Here is a 23,476-nt window from a genome sequence, read left to right on the forward strand (position 1 = left end):
AAAGTTAACGTTTTGGGTCCAGTGACCCTTCCTCAGAATGCTGGCAGGATGTTTCCCTTCATGGGAGGGTCGAGGACCAGAGGGCGTAGCCCCAGAATAAAGGGGGACAAATTTAAGACTGAGTTGAGGAGCAATTTCTTCTCTCAGAGGGTTGAGTGTTTTTGGAACTCCTTGCCGCAGAGAGCCGAGGGGGCAAGGTCCTTGTGTATATTTAATGCTGCGGCAGATTCTTGATTAGTTGGTGAATCAAGGATTACAGGGAAAAGGCAGGAAAGTGGATGTGAGGAATACAGGATCAGCCACGATCCTATTGAATAGTAGAGAAGGGTCGGGGAACTGAATCGGCTACTTTCTTATGGTCTTATTACAGCCTAACATGATGTGTCACTTTGACTGAGGTGCAGTCTAACTCACACCACATCCGTCTCCAAGGTGATCAGGCCTCTCCTCTCATTGGTCGAGAGATGTAGCCTCTTATTGGTCGAGAGATGTAGCCTCTTATTGGTTAGCTCTATGAAATCACATGGCCACCCCGGCTTTCCCTTCAACTGCCCACGGCTTTTCATCTCAGTCTGCATCATCCTGTTAGCCCACTCTCAACCCTACCCCGCCACGACATACCTCACTCCTTTCCTGTTTTGAGGGAGCGGAGTGCCTGAGACAAGGACTTCTGAAAATAACTGCAGTAAAATGAAAAGCATTAAGAGTGGCTCGTGAATTATCCTGCCTGGTGGAGGTACATCAGCAGAGTGCCAGCACAGAGCTATGAAGAGGTGTGACAGTCAGCTCACGTGACATCCAAACCCTTTATCAACACCTGGATACAGCCAGCAGTTCCTCCAGGTCTGATAGGATTCGAATGACTGTTGGCAAGTGTCGCGACTTGCATTTATATAGCACCTTTAACAAAGTAAGACATCTCAAAGTGCATCTTAGGAGCATATTTATAACACAGGGAGGATTTGGCCCTGTCATGTATCACAGTGACAACAGCACGTGAGTGAGTGGTCTTTTAGACGTTCACAAATGGATGTCTATATAAATGAAAGGGTTTTCAGTAAGTTAAAATACCACCCAAATGTTCTGCATTTGACAGGCGACTAATTCATTCAATGAGTCCTACTTGAACTAATTTCACTGCAGTGCGCAGTTTTTGCAGTTCATCCCATCTGGCATGCTGGTGTGTCCATTTGTTTTTTAAAATATCAATGCTTTTCTTGGCACAGCAAGACACCCATCTTCAAGAAGCCGAACCAATATTCCTATGGCGGTGAGAGACTTTGTACCAGGTATATCCCAGGCAGCAAGTGAGCTTTCACAGAACCCCTACAGTGTGGAAACAGGCTCTTCGGCCCAACAAGTCCACACCGAACCTCAGAGCATCCCACCCAAACCCATCCCCCTATAACTGACCTAATCTACATATCCCTGAACACTATGGACAATTTAGCATGGCCAATCCACCTAGCCCCCACATCTTCAGACTGGATTTGAGAGGTTACGGCCTAGTATTGTTGCTAGACTATTAACCCAGAGATCCAGGTGATGTTCTAGGGATCTGGGTTTGAATCCTGCCATGGCAGATGGTGGAATTTTGAATTCAATAAAAATCTGGTATTAGGAGTCTAATGATGAGCGTGAAACCATTTCATTGTTGGGAAACCTATCTCACGAATGTCCTTTAAGGATGCTTGACTTTATCTGCTATCCTTTACCTGGTCTGGCCCAGACTCACAGCAAGATGGTTAACTCTTCACCGCACAATTAGAGATGGCACTAAATGCCAAGTGAGCCAGAGATGCCCACCAAAATAAAATTCCTCTACCACCTACTTTTCACTCATTGGAGGAAGGGAAGTCCCTGTTCTCTAGGAATGGAAGTGGACACTTCACTTTCAACTAACAAATGAAAAAAAACCTGCATTTGTATAGTGCCTCTCCTGCCCTCGAGTCTGCCCATTACAGTCAATGAAGTGTCTCTGAAGTCACTGGTATAATGTGGAGACACAGCAATTTGTCGACGACAAGCTTTCAATAACTGTAATTCAATAAATTTAAATTATTCAAAGGCATTTTCCAAAATCTGCAACCATCTCCCATCAAGGAAGCAGACATCTTCACCTGGAAGTTCCCCTCCAATCCAAACACCATCCTGACCTGGACATATATATCACCATTCCCCCAGTGTCGCTGGGTCAAAATCCTGGAATTCCCTCCCTTGTAGACTTTACATCCTCTTACACCCCAAGGACTGCAAGTGTTTACGATGGCTACTCACTGCCATCTTCTCAAGGGTAATTAAGGATGTGTGCTAAATGGTGGCCATGCAGTGATATGCACATCCTATGAATGAATGAATGAAGTAAAGGACACATATTTCGGGTGTTGTATGAGGCATTAAATATTGAGGGGACCCAAGGAGAGCTGTTCGGCTTTTACATCCACTTGAGAAATCAGACCTGCCTTCATTTAGCACCTCGCTTGAAGCATAGGACCTTCAACAATACAGCACTCTGGAAGTATTACAGACCTAGCATTTTCACAGCTCGAACACATAAGGAAACACTGCGTTTGGGTGAAAAGGAAACTGGGGTAGGATCCGATTGAGGTGAGGTGAAGTGAAATCCTCATCAATGTCTGCCAGTTAGCCCTGAAACAATTAACAGTATCCTGCACACAGCAGAGTTAACATAAGGCTGGCTATATCCAAGGCAGTACAGTTGAGGGAATAAAACGTGGGGTTAATAACATGGAATCAGATGTCGCGGCAGGAGAGTTAATGAGCGAGGAGAGTAATGCAGGACACACTCACCAATGACAAAAATAATGCATGGCCTGGCCTTGGTTCGGTCAAACACCTCATATTCTTGAATCAGCCCAGATGATTCTGTCATATCAGAGTCACTTTCAATTGAAAACTGAGCCTGGATTGGAGGCAGACGGTCATAGCGACGATAAGGAGCAACGTTTGGTTCTAACAGAAGAAAACATTGATTACTAACCTGCAGGAAACATCAAATGTGCTTCAGTTATCAAGTCTGGTTTTATTCCACTCATTTCTTTGGAACCCTTGGCATGATTCCAGTGAATCAGATACAAATGGGAATAGAATGCTGGGCAATCAGGTCAAATATGTAAACACAGTCTTCCCTCCATTTCCTCGCTGCCACACTTGAAGGACAGTCTTAGAGATTTTACAACATTATAAAAGGCCCTTTGGCCCACAAAGTCTGAGCCAGTCATCAAACATTTGTCTATCCCAATTCCATTTTCAAGCACTTGGCCCATTGCCTTGTATGCTATGGAGTTCAAGTGCTCACCTAAATACTTAACTGTCAGGTGAGTTCCTGCCCTGACCATCCTTTACGCAATGAGTTCCAGATACCTACTGCCCTCTGGGGAGAACAACTTTTCCTCAAATTTCCTCTAAACCTGCTCCCTATCTGTGTTGTGATAATGGGAACTGCAGATGCTGGAGAATCCAAGAGAGCTCTCTGATGAAGGGTCTAGGCCCGAAACGTCAGCTTTTGTGCTCCTGAGATGCTGCTTGGCCTGATGTGTTCATCCAGCTCCACACTTTGTCATCCCTACTGGTGTTCCCTGGTTACTGACCCTCTACTAAGGCTAAACATTTCTCTGTATGTACCTGTCTATGCCTCCATCGGATTTCCCTTCAATCTCCTCTACTACAAGGAAAACACCTTCAGTCTATCTAGTCTCCCTTCATAGCTGATTGCATCCAGCCCAGGCTACATGCTGGTGAATCTTCTTTGCATCCTTTCCCAGTGAGTTGACCAGTTTGTATGTGCAGTGTTTTTTGGAACATCGCTCACGTGACTACTGTCCATGTATAGAAGACACAGAGTCATTAGGTGACAGAAATAGCCCACAGAGTCCATACAATCCAGTCAGTCCCATTTCCCTGACCTATCCCCACTTTATTTCCCACACATGCGCAGCTGATTTCCCTTTGACCATCTCTGCTTCTACCACTGCCCTGGTCAGAATTAGAATCATTTTACAGCACATAAGGTGACCAGTCAGACCACTGGGTTTATACCAGCTCCCCACAGAGTAATCCACTCCGTCCTACTCCCCTGCTCAATTTCCCAAGCCCCTGTGGTGATATTTCCTTCCAGTGCCCACTAATTTCCTTTTGGAACCATTGATTTTGCCCGCTTCCACCCTCCTCATGGGCAGTGAGGTCATTACACATCCTCCTCAAGCCCCCCCCACATCCCCTCATATCTCTGACCCAAAACTCTAAAGCTCTGCTCCCAACCCCTGCCTTACCATCAGTGAAAGGGAACAGTTTTCCTTTATTGATCTTATGGGGGAGGAGCAGTTAGCTCAGTTGGCTGGTTTGCAATGCAAAAGGATGCCAACAGCCCAGGTTCAGGTCCCCCACCAGCTGAGGTTACTCTCCTTCTCAACCCCTCCCCTTGACCGAGGTGGAGTGAGCCTCGGGACAAAGCACCATCAGTTGTCGTTGTCTCTCTCTCTAATAAGAGATCGGCCCATGGTCTAGTAAGTACATGGTGACCTTAAAAACCTTGTAGAGAGTCATGAGGGGCTGAAACAGCGAGACAGATAATGGCATTGCTGATAAGACTGACATTTATTGCCCGTACCTAAGTACCCAGGAGACAGTTAAGAGTGAACCACATTGCTGTGGGTCTGGAGTCACATGTAGGCCAGGCCAGGAATGGACGGCAGTTTCCTTTCCTACATTGGTAAAACAAGAGCAGGACTTATACAGTTAATGGTAGGGCTCTGGCATTGTCAAACAGAGAGAGCTCAGGGTTCAGGCACATAGTTCTTGGAAAGTTAGCCTCACATTGACAGGATGGTTAAGAAGGCGTTTAGCACATTTGCCTTCATTGCTCAGACCATTGAGTATAGGAGTTGGGACGTCATGTTGGGGTTGTACAGGATGTTGGTGAGGCCACTTTTCGAGTACTGTGTCCAGTTCTGGTCGCCCTGCTCTCGACAGAATATTATTAAGCTGGAGAGGGTTCGGTAAAGATTTACCAGGATGTTGCTGAGATTGGATGGTTTAAGTTATGAGGAGAGGATGGATAGACTTTGTTCACTGGAGCATAGGAGTTTAGGGCTGGCCTTACAGAGGTTTATAAAATCATGAGGGACATAGATAAGGTGAATCGCAAAGGTCTTTTCCCCAGGGTAGGGGAGTTCAAAACTAGGGGGCATATTTTTAAGGTGAGAGGAGAAAGATTTAAAAGGGACCTGAAGGGCAACTTTTTCACACAGGGGATGGTTCATATGTGGAATGTGCTGCCAGAGGTGTGTTTTTTTAAAAAATTCATTCACAAGATGAGGGCGTCGCTGACTGGGCAGCATTTATTGCCCATCCCTAATTGCCCAGATGGCAATTCTGAGTCAATCATATTGCTAGGGTCACATGCAGGCCAGAACAGGTAAGAATGGCAGATTTCCTTCTTTAAAGTACATTAGTGAGCCAGATTGGCTTTTCCCGGCAGTCGGCAATGAAGTTATGGTCATCATTAAAGACTCTTAATTCCAGTCATCTACTGAATTCAAATTCCGCTATCTGCCATGGTGGGATTTGAACCCAGGTCTCCTGAACATTACCTGGGATCTCTGGATTAATAATCCAGCAATAACACCAGTCAGCCATTGCCTCCCCACTCCCCCAACTACCCCCACCCGAGGTGGTAGATGCAGGTACAATTATAACATTTAAAAGGACAGTTGGGTAGGTACACGAGTAGAAATTGTTTAGGGGATATGGGCTAAATGCAGGCAAGTGGGACTAGTTTAGTTTGGGAAACTTGGTCAGCATGGACATGTTGGACTGTAGGGGCTGTTTCCGTGCTGTATGACTCTGTGACCTGTATCAAGTCTCCCCTTAACTTCCTCTACTCCAGGGCAGTCAGCCTGGTTTGCCTCGATGAGGAAATGACTTCCCTTTTGCTCAGGCCAAAGGCAGTGGGGCTGATTTGTCGCAACTATACAGCTGGCTGCCAAAACCAACCCATTCAACACAGACTTGAGGTGAAGCCCTGAATGAAATGATGCACAAACTCAGCCCCAGTTTCTGCAGATCAGCATCGTATTGCGAAGTGGACAGCAACGTGCGGCAAGGGAACTTTGGCCATTAGCCATAAGAACAAAGATAATGCCAGGCTGGGCAGGGAGATGTTGCAGTCCTTAGTAAGCCTGGCCCAAATAGAAACTGGCAGAAGCCTGAAACTAATCTCTACCTCAAGCTGTAAGCTTCTGATTGTGAATACAAAATGTAAGCTGTTCCGGAAAAAGCACAGTATTATCAGTTGACAAACAGTAATCGGTTTGAGACACACTCTTAATTCATCTCTGAAAGCTACAGCTAGGAACACGAGTGATTTAAAAGGAAGTTAATTGTTTAACTGTGGGGTCAACTCTGTCCAATATTTTTGTTATGGCCACTCCTCTACAGAACAATTATCCAGCCTGCTCTTTATATAAGCTGCTTATCCAGCCAGTGGCTCACGGTTACTATCTTAACCTCCGAATCCAGAGGGCTTAAGAAATTTTATTTCAACATTGGGACACCCAAACAAATAATATATCTGTTGAAAAGATTATCTTCTAGCTTTAGCAACATTTAACCCTGATCAGAAAAGCCAGCTAGTCTGTATTCACAATGAGAAGCTGTCCCAACTCCCGGTTTTAATCTTTGGTCTTATATAACAGGTCCGATGCTAAAATCAGTCTGTGTTCAACTGTCAGCCTGGATTGTATCTTCAACAAGAATCATAGCTTAAGGATATGGGAAAGGCCATTTAGGACTAAGATGAGGAGAAATGTCTTCAGCGAGAGAGTGGTGAGCCTCTGGACCTGACTGGCCCAGAATGCAGTTGAGGCAAAATCATTGAATGTTGTCAAAAAGGAGATAGGTATAGTTCATAGGGTTAAAGGGATCAAAGGGTTTGGGGAGAAAACGGGAATAGGGCACAGAGTTGGGCAACCAGCTATGATCATATTGAATGGTGCAGCAGGCTCAGAGGGCTGATTGGCCTAATTTTCTACATTTTGAATCGCCTGGCCTAGGAGTGAGGCAGCTCCAAATGAAGCAAGGCTGCTGACCACCAGGGCAATCCTCCTAGCTTTGTGTCTACACTAAACTCTGAGAGCATCCACACAGGCTCAGAGGGAGTGAGTGAACACTCACACAGTAAACAGACAGCCCAGAGGAACAGCCTAGTGCAGCCCATGAGCTAGGCGTGTGTCCCTAATCACTCAGGATCCTTGCTGCATCATTGCATTGATAGTCACCATAGCAACCGAGGAGCAGCAATGAAATGCAGCAACACCCTCTCAGCAGCTTAACGGATCTCAGAGCTCGGCACATATTGGATGGCAATGTCAGTGGCACTGGGTTTCATGTGGCCAATGCCCATGAGATGTCTGTGCCTGGTTTCCAACAATGTGGCTGTTTGGAGCAGGCAGAGAGCTGAGTTCCACCCAACAGTGCTCACATTGGCTTCCTTGTGTCAGGTTTTCCTGACGGCCAGTTTGTCTGATGGGTTTGCCAAATCGGGAGATTGAATATTAATGTGCTGAGTCGTAATGTTACCTTCTAAATGACGAGTGTTCACACCAATCAAGTATCACCTCACAAAAATCTCACCACTCCATTTGTGGGGCTAATGGTGAGATAGGACTCGCTGGACTCTCATCCAATTAAGCCCCCAATCTGAGCACTGCCCATTTTGCCCTGATCCTGATCGTGCAGATCAATTATCAGTTGCTGGGTCCTCCAGGACAATCCTGGGGAGTTGGCAAACCTAACTTCCTGACAGGAGAGACCCAAACACATGAGTCAAAGGAGTGCCGCACTGCCGGAGGTGCCATCTCGCGAGGTCTACTTTGTCAGGACGGGATAAATAAATGATCACATCGCACTGTTCGGTTCTGGTGACATTTATCCCTGAACCAAAACGTTAAAGCAGATTTTGAATTTTCTGCCTGCGGGATCGTACTCTGCACAGATGGCTTGTTGCATTTCCAATGTTGCAGGGGACACAATTCCTTCAGCATTCCTAGCGAATCACCTTCTCTAAGGAACGTGTGTGGTGCACAATCACACGGCTTGTTCCCTCTCTATGATTACAGGGCATGCAGCAGGGTGACAGACCAAGACAGAGAATGCACAGTCTATTTTAAACTCCGGCTGTTTAAATCCTCCACTATTTTGAGCTGGTTTCTTGAACCACCGAGCAGTTGTTTCCAGCTGACTCTCGGTATTGACCACATCAAAAACAACACATCCAAGATTAAGCAAAGGACCTCACCCAAGGCAATCTGCACCTGGCCACTCATCCTGTGTGTACATCCAAACAGATGGTATCACAGATACGGTTAAACCCCACTTCTCCTTCCAAAGCTCCTTCCTGTTTTCTGTAAGCAGTCAGATTTCACATCGAGTTCATCAAGGCATGTTTGCTGGTTGGGATTTAACCAGGCAAAAGGAACACCGAGGGGCAGTTGATGCCAGAGGTGGCAACATTTAGAGAAAGCACCCTCTGGAGGGGGGCATTGACTGCGGACTCTGCTCTTGGGGTCAACAAAAGGACTGGCACCTCTGGGGAGCAACAGGCTTTAGCGTAAAGTAACATCTGGCACAACATCAGAGATAATGGGAACTGCAGAAGCTGGAGAATCCGAGATAACAAAGTGTGAAGCTGGATGAACACAGCAGGCCAAGCAGCATCTTAGGAGCACAAAAGCTGAGGTTTCGGGCTTAGACCCTTAAGGGTCTAATCTTTTGTGCTCCTAAGATGCGGGTCTAGGCCCGAAACCTCAGCTTTTGTGGTCCTAAGATGCTGCTTGGCCTGAAGTGTTCATCCAGCTCCACACTTTGTTATCTGGCACAACATCAATGCCTTTTCTTCCTGCAGTTTATCAGCTTAAGCTTCTCCAGTTGAGCTGTTCTAGTGTCCTGTCACCAATTCAGGTGGCAATTCTTAAAGTGCTAGGGAATGTCAATGAGCTATTTGAATATGGGAGGCATCACAGCCAAATCAAGCCCCATCCTCACCCAAACTCCTGGGCAAGTGGACATTCTGGCATGGGCACCAGATCAGGGGCTAATGTTGCATCTGAGACCCTCCCCTCCTCCTCAAATCTGTTCCTGGTAGATTCCAGCTCAGTCAATATTCCTGAGATCATCCCCACCTTATAGGGTTCACTGTCTTACCATTAAACCAACGAGGGGGCTCAGTGTGGAAGGGAGCCTTGCGTTTCAGAGCTGTGCAGGTAAAGAGACTCACATGTTAACCGTACTGGGCTCAGTGTGTAGCCTTACCATCAGGAGGTTTCGAGGGGATATGAGGAAACATTCTCTCACCCAGAGGCTGGTGGGAATCTGGAATTCACTGCCTGTAAAGGTGGGAGAGGCAGAAATCCTCAGCACATTGAAGAAGTATTTAGATGTACATTTGCAACGCTATGGCATACAAGGCTAGGGGCCAAGTGCTGGACAATAGGGTTAGAATAGTTAGATTGGTATTTTTGGCCAGTGTTGAGACTGGTCAAATGGGCCAAAGGGCCTTTTTTGTGCTGGGTAACTCTATTATTCTATCCCAATCCATCCCCACCTTTCAAGTCTAATCTGGCATGCTATATGAAAGTATTGACTCGACTTTGATCACTCATTCACCTGATCGGAATACTGGCTTCTTCCCTTGCCCACCGTTAATTGGGGGCAAAGGCTGACGCTCCTGGGTAATAAACATGTCCCACTTCACTTTCTCCAGGCCTCCCAGCTCTCGAACTCTCTGCAAACATCCCTCGAGGTACTCAATCGGGTCATCAGGCCGATAGTACATCAGCCCCGTCAACATGCTCTGCACAGGAGAAAAGGAAAGTCGATTATCTCACCACCCTCGACCGAAAGCACAGCTAAATTCACAAAAGTAAAAGGCTGACTTATTTCGATTTATGACCACCTCAAGTCTCTCTGCCCAACCCCACTCCACCTCTGTCTCAGTCTGCTCAACAGCTTCATGTATTAAAATGTCAAAGACCTTAACCTCAGGACTTTACAGGCAGACAGGTCAATGATTGTCTAGAGTTACTAATATTTTAAAAAGTTAGTATAGACAGAGGACACTTGGTCCCTTCTATTTTGGTCAATCTTTCCAAAGAGCTAACCAATTAATCCACCTCTCCTGCTCTTTTTTGATTTCTCTAACATTTTCTCTGCCCATTTCCTTTTGTAAATTATTTTTGAAATTGTTGCTACCATCCTGTGATACCCAGGTCACATTGAATTGTCCTCCCTCAGTTCAGCACTGCCTATTTGTGAGCGATTCACTTTTAGAGAGCTATTCAAAGCTTCTTCCAAAGGCTGAATTGCCTAATGTAGGCGAATCCAAGTTTAATGCCATCTTTGCTGAAAAACAGCTTGCAGTTCTCTAGCACCTTTCACATCCCAACCCACGTTTATAGGCGATGAAGAGAGAAAATTTGAGTCCAAACATTTCAGTACTGAAGTGTCTTACTCGAAAGATTAACTTGGATTCTCTCTCCACAGATAGTTTGAGAGTTTCTCCAGCACTTTCTGTTTTTGCTTCCAAACGCCAACATCTGTAGTATTTTAAAACCAGCAAATTACTTCTGAAGTGTGGTCGCTGGTGTAAGGTAGAAAATGTGCTCGCCACTTCATAAGCAGCATGCTTCCACCAACAGCAATGAGAGAATGACTAGATAATGTGTTATATGACGCTGAGTGAGGGATAAATACTTGCCAGGGCACCAAGGATAATTCTCCTGGTTTGCTCTTCAAATGCATCCATCTGAGAGAGCAGTCAAAACCTGTCAGCTTAGCATCTGATCTGAAAGGCAGCAACTCTGACAGTTCTGCACTCTATCAGTACAATACTGGAGTGTTACCTCATTTACAACTTTCTGACTACATGTGAAAACCATTGTTTTCAGTCACAATCTTAAACTCCATTCCTAGGCACAGACTCCATCTCGCTGTCTGCCTCTGACAACCACAGATGCTGTTGGAGGCCTTGGAGTTGGAGATGATCCCTAGATGAGCTTCCAACCTCAACTTTGTGTCCTCACTAACCAAGTCTATTTCTACCTCTGTTGCTTTACCTGACGTCATTCCATCCCAGCTGGTCAGAGGTGCCAACTTCAACAAAATTCCCACTTAGGATTCATCACCGTAGCTCACTGCCCTACACTGACATCAGTTTAGCAATGCCTCATTCTGAATTTCAAATCCTTCCACAGCCTCATCCCTGCTAACTCCATAATTCCTGCAGACCCTCAACACTCTGAGATATCTGTGTTCCTCTAATTCTGGCCTCACCCAACTCTCAAAGGGTAGTGATTCTGTGGAATTCTTTATCGCAAGAGGGCTGTCAAGCTGGGTCATTAAGTGTATTTAAGGCTGAGATAGATTTTTAATCAGTAAGGGGAATCAAGGGTTATGGGGAAAAGGCATGGAAGTGGAGTCGCGGATTATCAGATCAGTCACGATTTCACTGATTTGGGAGGAGCGGACTCGATGGGCTGAGTGGCCTACTTTCTGCTCTGATGCCTTATGGTTTTCATTCACTCCACCACTGGAGGCCAGACATTTGGTTGCCAAGGCTCTGAACTCTAGATCTGCTCCTTAAACCACTCCACCCTTTTTCCTTTGTGACATTCCTTAAATTCTGTGGGCAGGGGGCAGGTTTCTGGGTATTTTAGTCACTCTGAGGTGGCTATGATGGGGCTATTACTCTAAAAACACCAGTTTAACCCACGTTTCACACTTGGTGTGAGGAAGACGTAGCTTGGGCTAGAGCCGGTTGATGGGACAATCACTGAGGTACTGGTTACTGTTTAAATTGTCCCCTCACAAGGGAGGCTACACACTTAGATAACAAGGTGTAGAGCAGGCCAAGCAGCATCAGAGGAGCAAGAAGGCTGATGTTTCGGGCCTAGACCCTTCTTCAGAAATGGGCCAAATTGGGGAGGCCTGAATGTGGACTGTAGTCCATCGAGAATGATCTGGTTCTATAGGCAGGTGCTGAGGAAGGTGATGTGGCTGTAGTACCTGGTTTGCTTCAGGACGCAGTTTCAAGGCCGAAGAAATTACCAGAGAGTTGCAGCGGGAGAGAGATCCACTGAGGTTGTTTCGGAGGGAGGAGGGTAACTTCTTCAGGGTAGGCATCCTTAGAAGAGGCTTTGCAGTGAGGTTAAAATTGTTTCAGAGATAGCAGGAGCTGCAGATGATAGAGAATCTGAGATAACAAGGTGTAGAGCTGGATGAACACAGCAGGCCAAGCAGCATCAGAGGAGCGGAAAGGCTGACGTTTCGGGCCTAGACCCTTCCAGGCTACACACTTAGCTTGTTATGCAATGGCCTCTCCTCACAGGGGTCAGGTGGCTGGGAACAAGCAAGTTGCCATCAAGGATTTTTGAGAGTTGTTTTAATGTTATATCACCAGTTACTATTCATCTGCTCACAGGGGATTGAAATACTATTGAAACACATTGTGCGCAGTCATGGAATCCGCATTGCAGGTGATCGTACTGGAGAAGGTGCAGGAGATTTAACAGGATGGTTTCCTGGGCAACAGCATTTCAGTTAAGAAGAGAGATTGGACAGACTGGAAACAAAACAGAAATTGCTGGAAAAGCTCAGCAGGTCTGGCAGCATTAGAGGAGAGAAATCAGAATTAACGTTTCGGGTCAAGAGGCCTGCCATCATAATTTGGTGGCTCTGGGTCACAGAAATGTGTGCTGACTCTCCACTGGCCTAAGTAAGCCACTCAGTTCATAGCAGAACTGAGCAATGGGTGGCCTAGACAGTAACACCATGAAATCAGCTGATTGTGTCAGACAAGGAATCAGTGACTACCGTGAGTCCAGGACTGTACGTGCCAAATGGCTTTGTACTTGGCTGTAGATTGGAGGACCACACTCTCATGTGAAGCAGCAGATGAAGGAAAACCTTTTCACTTAGCAGCCACATGCCCCAGTGCAACGCTAAGCTAAATCTTGCTCTTACAGTGAGGGGGATCAGCACAACAGCGAGACCCTGATCGTAGCTTGTCTCTCACATGTGACCGAGACAGTTTTATCTGACTTAGGTGTATGCTGCAGGGGAGATCCATTGAGGAAGCACTGGTCAGTGACATCCTTCCCCATCCACTCTTCTATCCTGTACTAATTACAGAAAAAAAAACACTTGGCCAACTTATAGCTTTGGAAAGATTGCATTGCTGAGCAAGTACCCCCACAAGCAATTCCTACGCCTGTCATTCCTGTCTTCCATCTTGGTGTTTCCTCATGGCACGCCTAGTCGGGTGAGGAGTGCTGGTTGAGTGGAGGATAGGAACCAGCATGTTCCCAATGCTCTTTACCAAGACCTACCTTGACTTGAACATTCAAAGATTACAGAGAGCTAAAGGGTGGTGCAAGGACCTGCCTTGAATGGTGCTCAGCCTCTGTTCAATCCTTTTGTTTACACACCATGCTAGGACTGAGAAACCTCTGTGTAAAAGGTCTGCTATAATCCTACAGGAAGCTAGGGATTACAGTTTTGTTATTCCTTAGACGACACATTCTACCAATGTGTGGGAATTCCTGGTTGGAGAAAGCAAGTAAATGAGACACTGAACACACTGCTGCACATAAAGCTGTATTTTGGTTAGCTCAGTTGGCTGGAGAGATTGTGACACAGTGTGGGTTTCATTCGCACTTTGACTGAAGTTACCAAATAAGGACTCTGTTTCCTAGACACCCCCCTTATGTGGCGTGGTGACCCTCAGGTTAAACCACCACTAGTCATCTCTGTCTCTCTCTCTCTCTCTAATGAGAAAGCAGTTTGTACGCCCTGGCAGAGCTATGGTGATTTTATATTTAGTCCCATGATTTTCTCTGGTTCCCAATCCAATAGTCAGCTGTAGTGATTGAAGTTACACCAAACTCCAGTAATTTACAAACTGTACTTGTCTCAGGCATCTGTGAGTGTGAATGGGGTATGCAGTGCAAATAATGCACTGACAGACCAGCAATGCCTCTAAAGGAAGCTTCCTAAAATCCCTGAAGTGTGCAATGGTGTATCAGTTTGAATACAAAAGCTGAGAGCCTTTCTCCCGACACTTGTAAGTTCTCTACCAATATTCTGATGGGGCAACTGTTTAGATCTAAATTAAAGTCAGCCGGTGTGTAATCAGTAATTTGAAAGTCAGCAGAGAGCAGCCAGATGCTGCGATATTGTCTAGCAACTGAATAGAACCAAGAACAAAGAAACCTACAGCACAGGAAGAGGCCCTTAGGTCCTCTAAGCCTGTGCCGATCAAGATCCTCTGTCTAAACCTGTCATCTATTTTCTAACGGTCTGTGTCCATTTGCTCCCTGCCCATCCATGTACCTGTCCAAATATATCTTAAAAGACGCTAACGTGTCTGCGTCTACCACCTCCGCTGGCAACGCATTCCAGGCACCCACCACCCTCTGTGTAAAGAACTTTCCACGCATATCTCCCTTAAACTTTCCTCCTCTCACTTTGAACTCATGACCCCTAGTAATTGAGTCCCCCACTCTGGGAAAAAGCTTTTTGCTATCCACCCTGTCTATATCCCTCATGATTTTGTAGACCTCAATCAGGTCCCCCCTCAATCTCCGTCTTTCTAATGCAAATAATCCTAATTTATTCAACCTCTCTTCATAGCTAGCACCCTCCATACCAGGCAACATCCTGGTGAACCTGCTCTGCACCCTCTCCAAAGCATCCGCGTCCTTTTGGTAATGTGGCGACTAAAACTGCACACAGTACTCCAAATGTGGCCAAATCAAAGTCTTATACAACTGTAACATGACCTGCCAACTCTTGTACTCAATACCCTGTCCGATGAAGGAAAGCATGCCACATGCCTTTTTGACCATCCTATTGACCTGCGTTGTCACCTTCAGGGAACAATGGACCTGAATACCCAGATCTCTCTGTACATCAATTTTCCCTAGGACTTTTCCATTTACTGTATAGTTCGCCCTTGAATTTGATCTTCCAAAATGCATCACCTCGCATTTGCCCGGATTGAACTCCATCTGCCATTTATCTGCCCAACTCTCCAGTCTATCTATATTCTGCTGTAATCTCTGACAGTCCCCTTCACTATCTGCTACTCTACCAATGTGTCATCAGCAAACTTGCTGATCAGACCACCTACACCTTCCTCCAGATCATTTACATATATCACAAACAACAGTGGTCCCAGAACAGATCCCTGTGGAACACCACTGGTCACAGGTCTCCAATTTGAGAAACTCCCTTCTACTACTACCCTCTCTTCTGTTGTCCAGCCAGTTTTTTATCCATCTAGCTAGCACACCCTGGACCCCATGTGACTTCACTTTCTCCATCAGCCTGCCATGGGGAACCTTATCCATCACCTTACTGAAGTCCATGTATATGACATCTACAGCCTTTCCGTCATCAATCAACTTTTTCACGTCCTCAAAGAATTCTATTAAGTTGGTAAGACATGACCTTCCCTGCACAAAACCATGTTGCCTATCACTGATAAGCCCATTTTCTTCCAAATGGGAATAGATCCTATCCCTCAGTATCTTCTCCAGTAGCTTCCCTACCACTGACGTCAGGCTCACCAGTCGATAATTACCTGGATTATCCTTGTTGCCCTTCTTAAACAAGGGGACAACATTAGCAAGTCTCCAGTCCTCTGGGACCTCACCCATGTCTAAGGATGCTGCAAAGATATCTGTTAATAGATCCCAGGATAATAAAATGTGAGGCTGGATGAACACAGCAGGCCAAGCAGCATCTCAGGAGCACAAAAGCTGATGTTTCGGGCCTAGACCCTTCATCAGAGAGGCGGATGGGGAGAGGGAACTGGAATAAATAGGGAGAGAGGGGGAGGCGGACCGAAGATGGAGAGTTAAGAAGATAGGTGGAGAGAGTATAGGTGGGGAGGTAGGGAGGGGATAGGTCAGTCCAGGGAAGACGGACAGGTCAAGGAGGTGGGATGAGGTTAGTAGGTAGATGGGGGTGCGGCTTGAGGTGGGAGGAAGGGATGGGTGAGAGGAAGAACCGGTTAGGGAGGCAGAGACAGGTTGGACTGGTTTTGGGATGCAGTGGGTGGGGGGGGGAGGGAAGAGCTGGGCTGGTTGTGTGGTGCAGTGGGGGGAGGGGACAAACTGGGCTGGTTTAGGGATGCAGTAGGGGAAGGGGAGATTTTGAAACTGGTGAAGTCCACATTGCAGCCATATGGCTGCAGGGTTCCCAGGCGGAATATGAGTTGCTGTTCCTGAAACCTTCGGGTGGCATCATTGTGGCAGAGGAATTGGGAATAGGGGATGGAATTTTTGCAGGAGGGTGGGTGGGAGGAGGTGTATTCTAGGTAGCTGTGGGAGTCGGTGGGCTTGAAATGGACATCAGTTACAAGCTGGTTGCCTGAGATGGAGACTGAGAGGTCCAGGAAGGTGAGGGATGTGCTGGAGATGGCCCAGGTGAACTGAAGGTTGGGGTGGAAGGTGTTGGTGAAGTGGATGAACTGTTCGAGCTCCTCTGAGGAGCAAGAGGCAGCGCTGATACAGTCATCCACCACCCAAGACATTTTTCCATCCCCACCCCTGTCTGCTTTCCGGAGAGACCATTCTCTCCGTGACTCCCTTGTTCGCTCCACACTGCCCTCCAACCCCACCACACCCGGCACCTTCCCCTGCAACCGCAGGAAATGCTACACTTGTCCCCACACCTCCTCCCTCACCCCTATCCCAGGCCCCAAGATGACATTCCACATTAAGCAGAGGTTCACCTGCACATCTGCCAATGTGGTATACTGCATCCACTGTACCCGGTGCGGCTGCCTCTACATTGGGGAAACCAAGCGGAGGCTTGGGGACCGCTTTGCAGAACACCTCCTCTCAGTTCGCAACAAACAACTGCACCTCCCAGTCGCAAACCATTTCCACTCCCCCTCCCATTCTCTAGATGACATGTCCATCATGGGCCTCCTGCACTGCCACAATGATGCCACCCGAAGGTTGCAGGAACAGCAACTCATATTCTGCCTGGGAACCCTGCAGCCATATGGTATCAATGTGGACTTCACCAGTTTCAAAATCTCCCCTTCCCATACTGCATCCCTAAACCAGCCCAGTTCGTCCCCTCCCCCCACTGCACCACACAACCAGCCCAGCTCTTCCCCCCCACCCACTGCATCCCAAAACCAGTCCAACCTGTCTCTGCCTCCCTAACCGGTTCTTCCTCTCACCCATCCCTTCCTCCCACCCCAAGCCGCACCCCCATCTACCTACTAACCTCATCCCACCTCCTTGACCTGTCCGTCTTCCCTGGACTGACCTATCCCCTCCCTACCTCCCCACCTATACTCTCTCCACCTATCTTCTTTACTCTCCATCTTCGGTCCGCCTCCCCCTCTCTCCCTATTTATTCCAGTTCCCTCTCCCCATCCCCCTCTCTGATGAAGGGTCTAGGCCCGAAACTGTCAGCTTTTGTGCTCCTGAGATGCTGCTTGACCTGCTGTGTTCATCCAGCCTCACATTTTATTATCTTGGAATTCTCCAGCATCTGCAGGTCCCATTATCTCTGTTAATAGATCCCATCCGGACCTGGGGACTTGTCCACCTTAATGTCTTTTAGGGTACCTAACACTTCCTCCTTCCTTATGTCAACCTGACCTAGAGTAAGCAAACATCTATCCCTAACCTCAACATCCGTCATGTCCCTCTCCTTGGTGAATAATGATGCAAAGTACTCGTTAAGAATGTCACCCATTTTCTCTGAATCAGCGCATAACTTTCCTTCTTTGTCCTGAAGTGGGCCAATCCTTTCTCTAGTTACCCTCTTGCTCTTTTCTATGAATAAAAGGCTTTGGGATTTTCCTTAACCATGTTTGCCAGCAATATTTCATGTATGAGATCATGTATCAATCAATTCATGTTAAATTGTTAAGAACCCTTACATAAAGAAATGGGAAACACAACAGGTTGTGGATGTGACTAAAAGTCCAACTGTGGCCTATTCACTGAAGAGGAGAGACAGGAAATGAAGATTCCATCCATGTTTTCCTATGACCATTGTACTGGTGACAACTGGAACCAAACAAATCCTTACTAATACTTGGGAAGGTTGAAATCAAACGGAGCTGGAAGTGATGGTTTCTGCTGGAGTGTGGGATGGCGAGTGCATGGCCCACATACTCCTGCTGTCTCACCAAGGCGAGTCAAGTGTTGCACCCATGGGTGGGGGTCCCGTCCCGCTTTGGTGTCTGGGACATGTTGGGAGAGGGCTGAGGTTCATGATTCAGAAGCCCCTGGTTCTTTCCTTGGTGGGTGCCTCAAACCTCAAACAGAATGTTCCGCTCCCATCCAAAACTGCCACGTTCAATAGCAAGCCCGAGGTCATGGTGGGCAACTGTTTTCACCCACTCCCTTGTGCCAGCTCCTCATGCCAGGTGTAAATCCCTCCTAATCATTACTGTGCATAACTCTCAAATAAAAAACAGGGAGTGGGCAACAAATGAAAATGCCAGTCAATTCAGTCTTCAAAAATTTGTGAGGTGCTTTTCTCACAACGACATAGAATCCCTACAGTGTGGGGACAGGCCCTTCAGCCCAACAAGTTCACACCAACCCTTGGAGCATCCCACCCTGACCCATCGCCCTGTAACCCTCCTAATCCACACATCCCTGAACACTACAGGCAATTTAACATGGCCAATCCATCGAGCCTGCACATCTTTGGACTGTGGGAGGAAACTCATGCAGACACGGGGAGAATGCGCAAACTCCGCACAGACAGTTGCCCGAGGGTGGAATTGAACCCAGATCCCTAGCCTGTGAGGCAGCAGTGTTAACTACTGAGCCATCATGCCACCCAATGGCCAGGTTTCTGATTTTGGCCTTCTATATTATCAGGTCTGTCGAATTTGCCAAACAGCTTGCCATATTTTACTTTAGTGTGGCAGTGGAGCCTGATTTACAACCTTAGAAATCCAACCCATAATATTTAAAATCTTGAGCACAGGTGTGAACGCTTCCCCATTACTTGGTCAAATATGAATTATCTGCCTATGCAGCTCTCAGTGGTCCAGGCTGATCCCAGCGAACCACAAGGGGAGTCTGTGAAACAATTAATCACAAAACTCCACTCACTCCAGCGATATTTCACTCATCGCTATGGACCCCGGTTTGAAATGCCTGTCAGCATGAGGATCTGTTAAAACGCTGCCCTTTTTCGTTGAAATAATTCTATCCGGAACAACACAGAGTTGAGTCTTGGTGACAGTGCAACTCTTTCCTCAGGTGGTCTAAAGCCAGGAATTGTTAATCAGCGGAAAACAGCTGTAAAGATTAAACATAAATTACAATTTCCCTTGCAGGGATTCAGGTTATGTCTGTATACACAGATCTAATGTTAATGATGGCAGCAGTACCAACAGTGGGTGCCCTTCCAATCTGAAATCATCCACAGATGCCTTTAGGGGACTACATTTTTCTGGGATGTGATCCTACTGCCAGTTCAGACTTGGTTGGTAGCACTTGTGCCTGTGTCAGAAAGATTTGAGCTCACTGCTCAACCCCATACAGAAAACCTGATGTTGGCACTCCCTCCCACTGCGAGAGTGCTGCACTGTTGATGATGATGTCTTTCGGGTAGATGCTGAACCATGGCCCTGTCCGTCCATTCAGATGGATCTCAAAGATGCCTCAGACACTGTTTTGCAAAGATAAGTGGAGTTATAGAGAGATAGAGTCAGAGAGCACCGAAACAGAGCCTTCAGTCCAGCCAGTCCCTGTCAACTATAATCCCAAACCAAACTAGTCCCACCTACCTCCTGTCACTGCCTGTATTTATTAATCCACTGACATTACCAAAATGGGCCAGAACTTACGGGTGTTATATTTTTCTTTTTACTGGTGTTGGATTTCTTGGTGAAACGCTGTAGGGAAGGAACTAACTAAACAGCCACAAGAAAGCTGAACTCAAGAAGTTAGTGAGAGCAACTTGGCATCAACCAGCTTCCAGTCAAGTGTGACATGGAGGAGCCTGGGAACAACTGAAGGCAGTGGCTACTGGGGCCAATCTCTCTACTGATTGGAGTCACACTGAGCACAAAGGGAGATGGCTAAGGCTGTTGGAAGCCATTCTTCTCAGTCCTGGGACATCACTCCTCAGAGGAGTGTCCTAGGTCAAGTTATCTTCAGCTGCTTCATCAATGACTCTTGCAGGATGATGATAAAGTCAAATGTGGGGATGTTCACCAATGATTGAAGAGGTAAGTACCATTTATTACTCCCCAGGTCTTAAAGCAATCTGTTCCTGTGATAGGGTTAGGGTTAGGGTTAGGCAAGACCTGGATGAAAATCAGGCTCGATCTTGTAATGGCCAGTAACTTTCAAGCTGTACCTGTGCCAGGCAATGATCACCTCCAAAAAGAAAGAACCTCATGAGCTCAATTCAATAGCATTATCATCACTGAAACTAACATCCTGAGGGGTTGTAATTAACAAAAAACTGAAGTGGACCAGCCATATAAATACCGAGCATGGACAGCAGACTGGAGGTTGGGAATTCTGTAGCAAGTTAACTAACCTCATGACTTCCCAAAGCCTGTCCAAGGCACATAATAGGATGGGGTGTATGTCGTTGAATACTCCCCATTTGCCTGGGTACAGCTCTAATAACGCTCGAGAAGCTTGACACCACTCGGGACAAAACGACCCGTTTGGTTGGCATCCACTTCACCACCTCAAACACTCACCCCCAGAACTGATGCACAGTGGCAGCAGTGTGTACCACCTACCAGAATGAAATGCCAAAGCTTGTTAACAGCACCTCCCAAACCTTCAACCTTTACTTTTCGGAAGGCCAAGGGCAGCAGATACAAAAACAGAAGTTGCTGGAAAAGGTCAGCAGGTGATGCTGTCAGACCTGCTGAGCTTTTCCAGGAACTTCTGTTTTTGTTCCCGATTTACAGCAACTGCAGTTCTTTCAGTTTTTGTTAAGCGCAGCAGATAAATGGGAATGTCACCAGCTGCTCCCCTCTGTAACATGCACCATCCTGACTGGAAACTACACTGTTGCCCCTTCACAGACAGTGGGGCAAAATCCCAGAATTCCCTCCTAACAGGATTGTGGGTGTCCCTTACATCTCATGCACTGCAGAGGTTTTAGATGGGAGCTTCTTCCAATGGACAAATAGGGATTGGCATTAAAGCTGATAGAAACAACAATGCATAGACCACAACATTGTTGCCAATGTGGTTTAAGTGTCTTGAATCATTGCTGACAGCAGGCCAAATCTCTGAAGTACTGTTGGACTTGGGTGTGTCTCTGTTGAAGCCTCCCCGTAAGGATACCCTGTAAGGCTTACTTTTACCCCCTTGCTGGTACTGCCCCTCTGCAGAATGCAATTCCTCACGTGAGAATCAAATAACCATAAACTCATTTCAGGAACTAATTGGCTGTTTCTGAATCCCAGTCATCCCAGATGGTCTGTGCTGGATGGAGCTGAGGAGAGAAAACCAATAATTGATTTGGCAATGTTTACTGTGGTAATAAGACGAACAACTTCTTGCTTTAACTGCATTTTGCTTGCAAATTGTCCTTCCCTTTTCCTATGTTCTTCCTTTACTAAAGACGTTGCCTCTCTTACATTTCACAAGAACCCGACCCAAACGATGACCAAGACTGTTATCACCAGAAGCTGTTGGCCATCGATAAGGAATGCTCGTACCCACATTGTCAGATAGATGCCAGTGTTGTAGCTGTACTGGTACAGCTTGGTTAAGTGCAAGTGGTTTTAGACTTCCAAGCCAACGATGGCTTGCTGTTATATAGCACACTTAACATAGCAAAGTATCCTCCAACACATGACAGGAGTACTGTCAAATAAAACTCAAAAAAAAGCTCCTCCCCATAAGGAGAGGTGACTAGAAAACTGGCCCAAAGAGGCATCTTGAAAGCAAGGTAAGAGGGAAGAAGGCTTAAGGAGGGAATTCTCAGACCCAGCTATCAATGGTGAGCCCAAATAAGTTCTGGGATGTGTGAGAGGCCAAAATTAATGGAACACAGATGAGATGGTTATAGGATCTAGAGTTATTATGGAGACGTGTTGGTCATGAGAGGATTTGAAAACAAGGAAAATAATTTCAACATCAAGTCAGTTTGGGAGAGTTAGCATCAGGGCAATGGATGGATTTGGATTCATCCAGTGCAACAGGGCAAATAGAAGCGAGAGATTCAGAACTGGCAGCTCGAGCCAGTGAACAAATGAACTCAAGTTACATCGCAAGACTTAGCTAGAAACATCCTGGGAATAAACAGGGAAGGAAAAGGAGGCACTAGGAGAGGATTCAGAGTTGAAGACAGAAGTCCTGTTGCTCGACAAAGTTGTATCAGATAGGGCGGAGTCAGCTTGAAACCTTGATATGATGATGGCTGGCTTCAGGGCTGGGTTTGGAGGCTGCCTTTTACTTACTCCAAGTACTCAACTATCAAACCATTCATCACCGTTCCAATTTAAGAAGACTGAATTATGAATGGCAGCGGGGAGACTAATCTACAAATGCCTGTTGTCAACTTCAGCTCAGTGGTAACAGTATCACCTTGAAATCAGTAGTTTCTAGGTTCAGGTCCCACTCCAGAAACCTGGAGCTTGAGTTGAATACATCAGCACAGTGCTGTACTGTTTTAAAAGCTGACACTTGAACTAAAACTCCATCTGTTCCCCATGTTCAGCACAAAGGATCTTGTGACTCTGTTCAAAGAACAACAGGGAAACTCTCGCTGGAGTCCCAGCTAATGTTTGTCACTCAGCAAACAATGCAAATCAGAATATCTAACCAATTATCACATTCCTAAATTACCATATTGTGAAAAGAAAACACAAATTAGTTGCAAAACACTTCAAGATGTCCTGGGTCATGACCATTTAAATGCTTAGACACGGTGGTCAACATAAGATTCCAAACAGTCCATTTGATCCACTGGCTGATCCCTCCACAGAACATACAATCTAGCCAATGACAAAGCAAACTCATCAAGCAAAAACCATGTTTGAGAGCTCCAGCACACATTGAATGCTAGCTGTCAGATCCAGCAACAGCATACCAACAACCAATCCATACTGGGATGAGATTGATGATTATAATTGAATAATGCTTCTTCTCTATCTTCGATTCCTCTGAAATTGTACATGAAAGGGTGCCGCTCCAAAATCTTATTAGTGACACCAACTACTTTGAACGGGATCATTCTAAAATCAAAATGCAGCAAAGGTTCACTAGGATTTTCCAATGAAGACAGACTGGCCAACTCAGCTTGTATTCTCTAGAGTTTGAAAGGTGAGAGGTGATTCCTTGAATCCCACAAAATACCCTTAAAAAATGGACAAGGTAAATGCAGGTAAAATGTTCCTATTGGTTTAGGAGTCCAAAAGAATTAATGACAA

The 23,476-nt window shown here is 46.3% G+C and overlaps 1 protein-coding gene across 1 annotated transcript in view; it reads right to left on the minus strand.

Annotated features, from left to right (window-relative positions):
- LOC125465429 (adenylate kinase isoenzyme 1-like) overlaps positions 1-23,476 on the minus strand; it is a 154,749-nt gene that overhangs the window by 117,195 nt on the left and 14,078 nt on the right. The window contains exons 2-3 of the mRNA XM_048558945.2: positions 9,685-9,871; positions 2,812-2,973 (exon numbers count right to left, since the gene is read on the minus strand). Of these exons, the coding sequence (XP_048414902.2) occupies positions 2,812-2,973; positions 9,685-9,871 (349 nt within the window). The remainder of the gene's footprint in view (positions 1-2,811; positions 2,974-9,684; positions 9,872-23,476) is intronic.

This window comes from Stegostoma tigrinum, chromosome 29 (genome assembly GCF_030684315.1).
Source record: "Stegostoma tigrinum isolate sSteTig4 chromosome 29, sSteTig4.hap1, whole genome shotgun sequence".
Taxonomy (NCBI): Eukaryota; Metazoa; Chordata; class Chondrichthyes; order Orectolobiformes; family Stegostomatidae; genus Stegostoma; species Stegostoma tigrinum.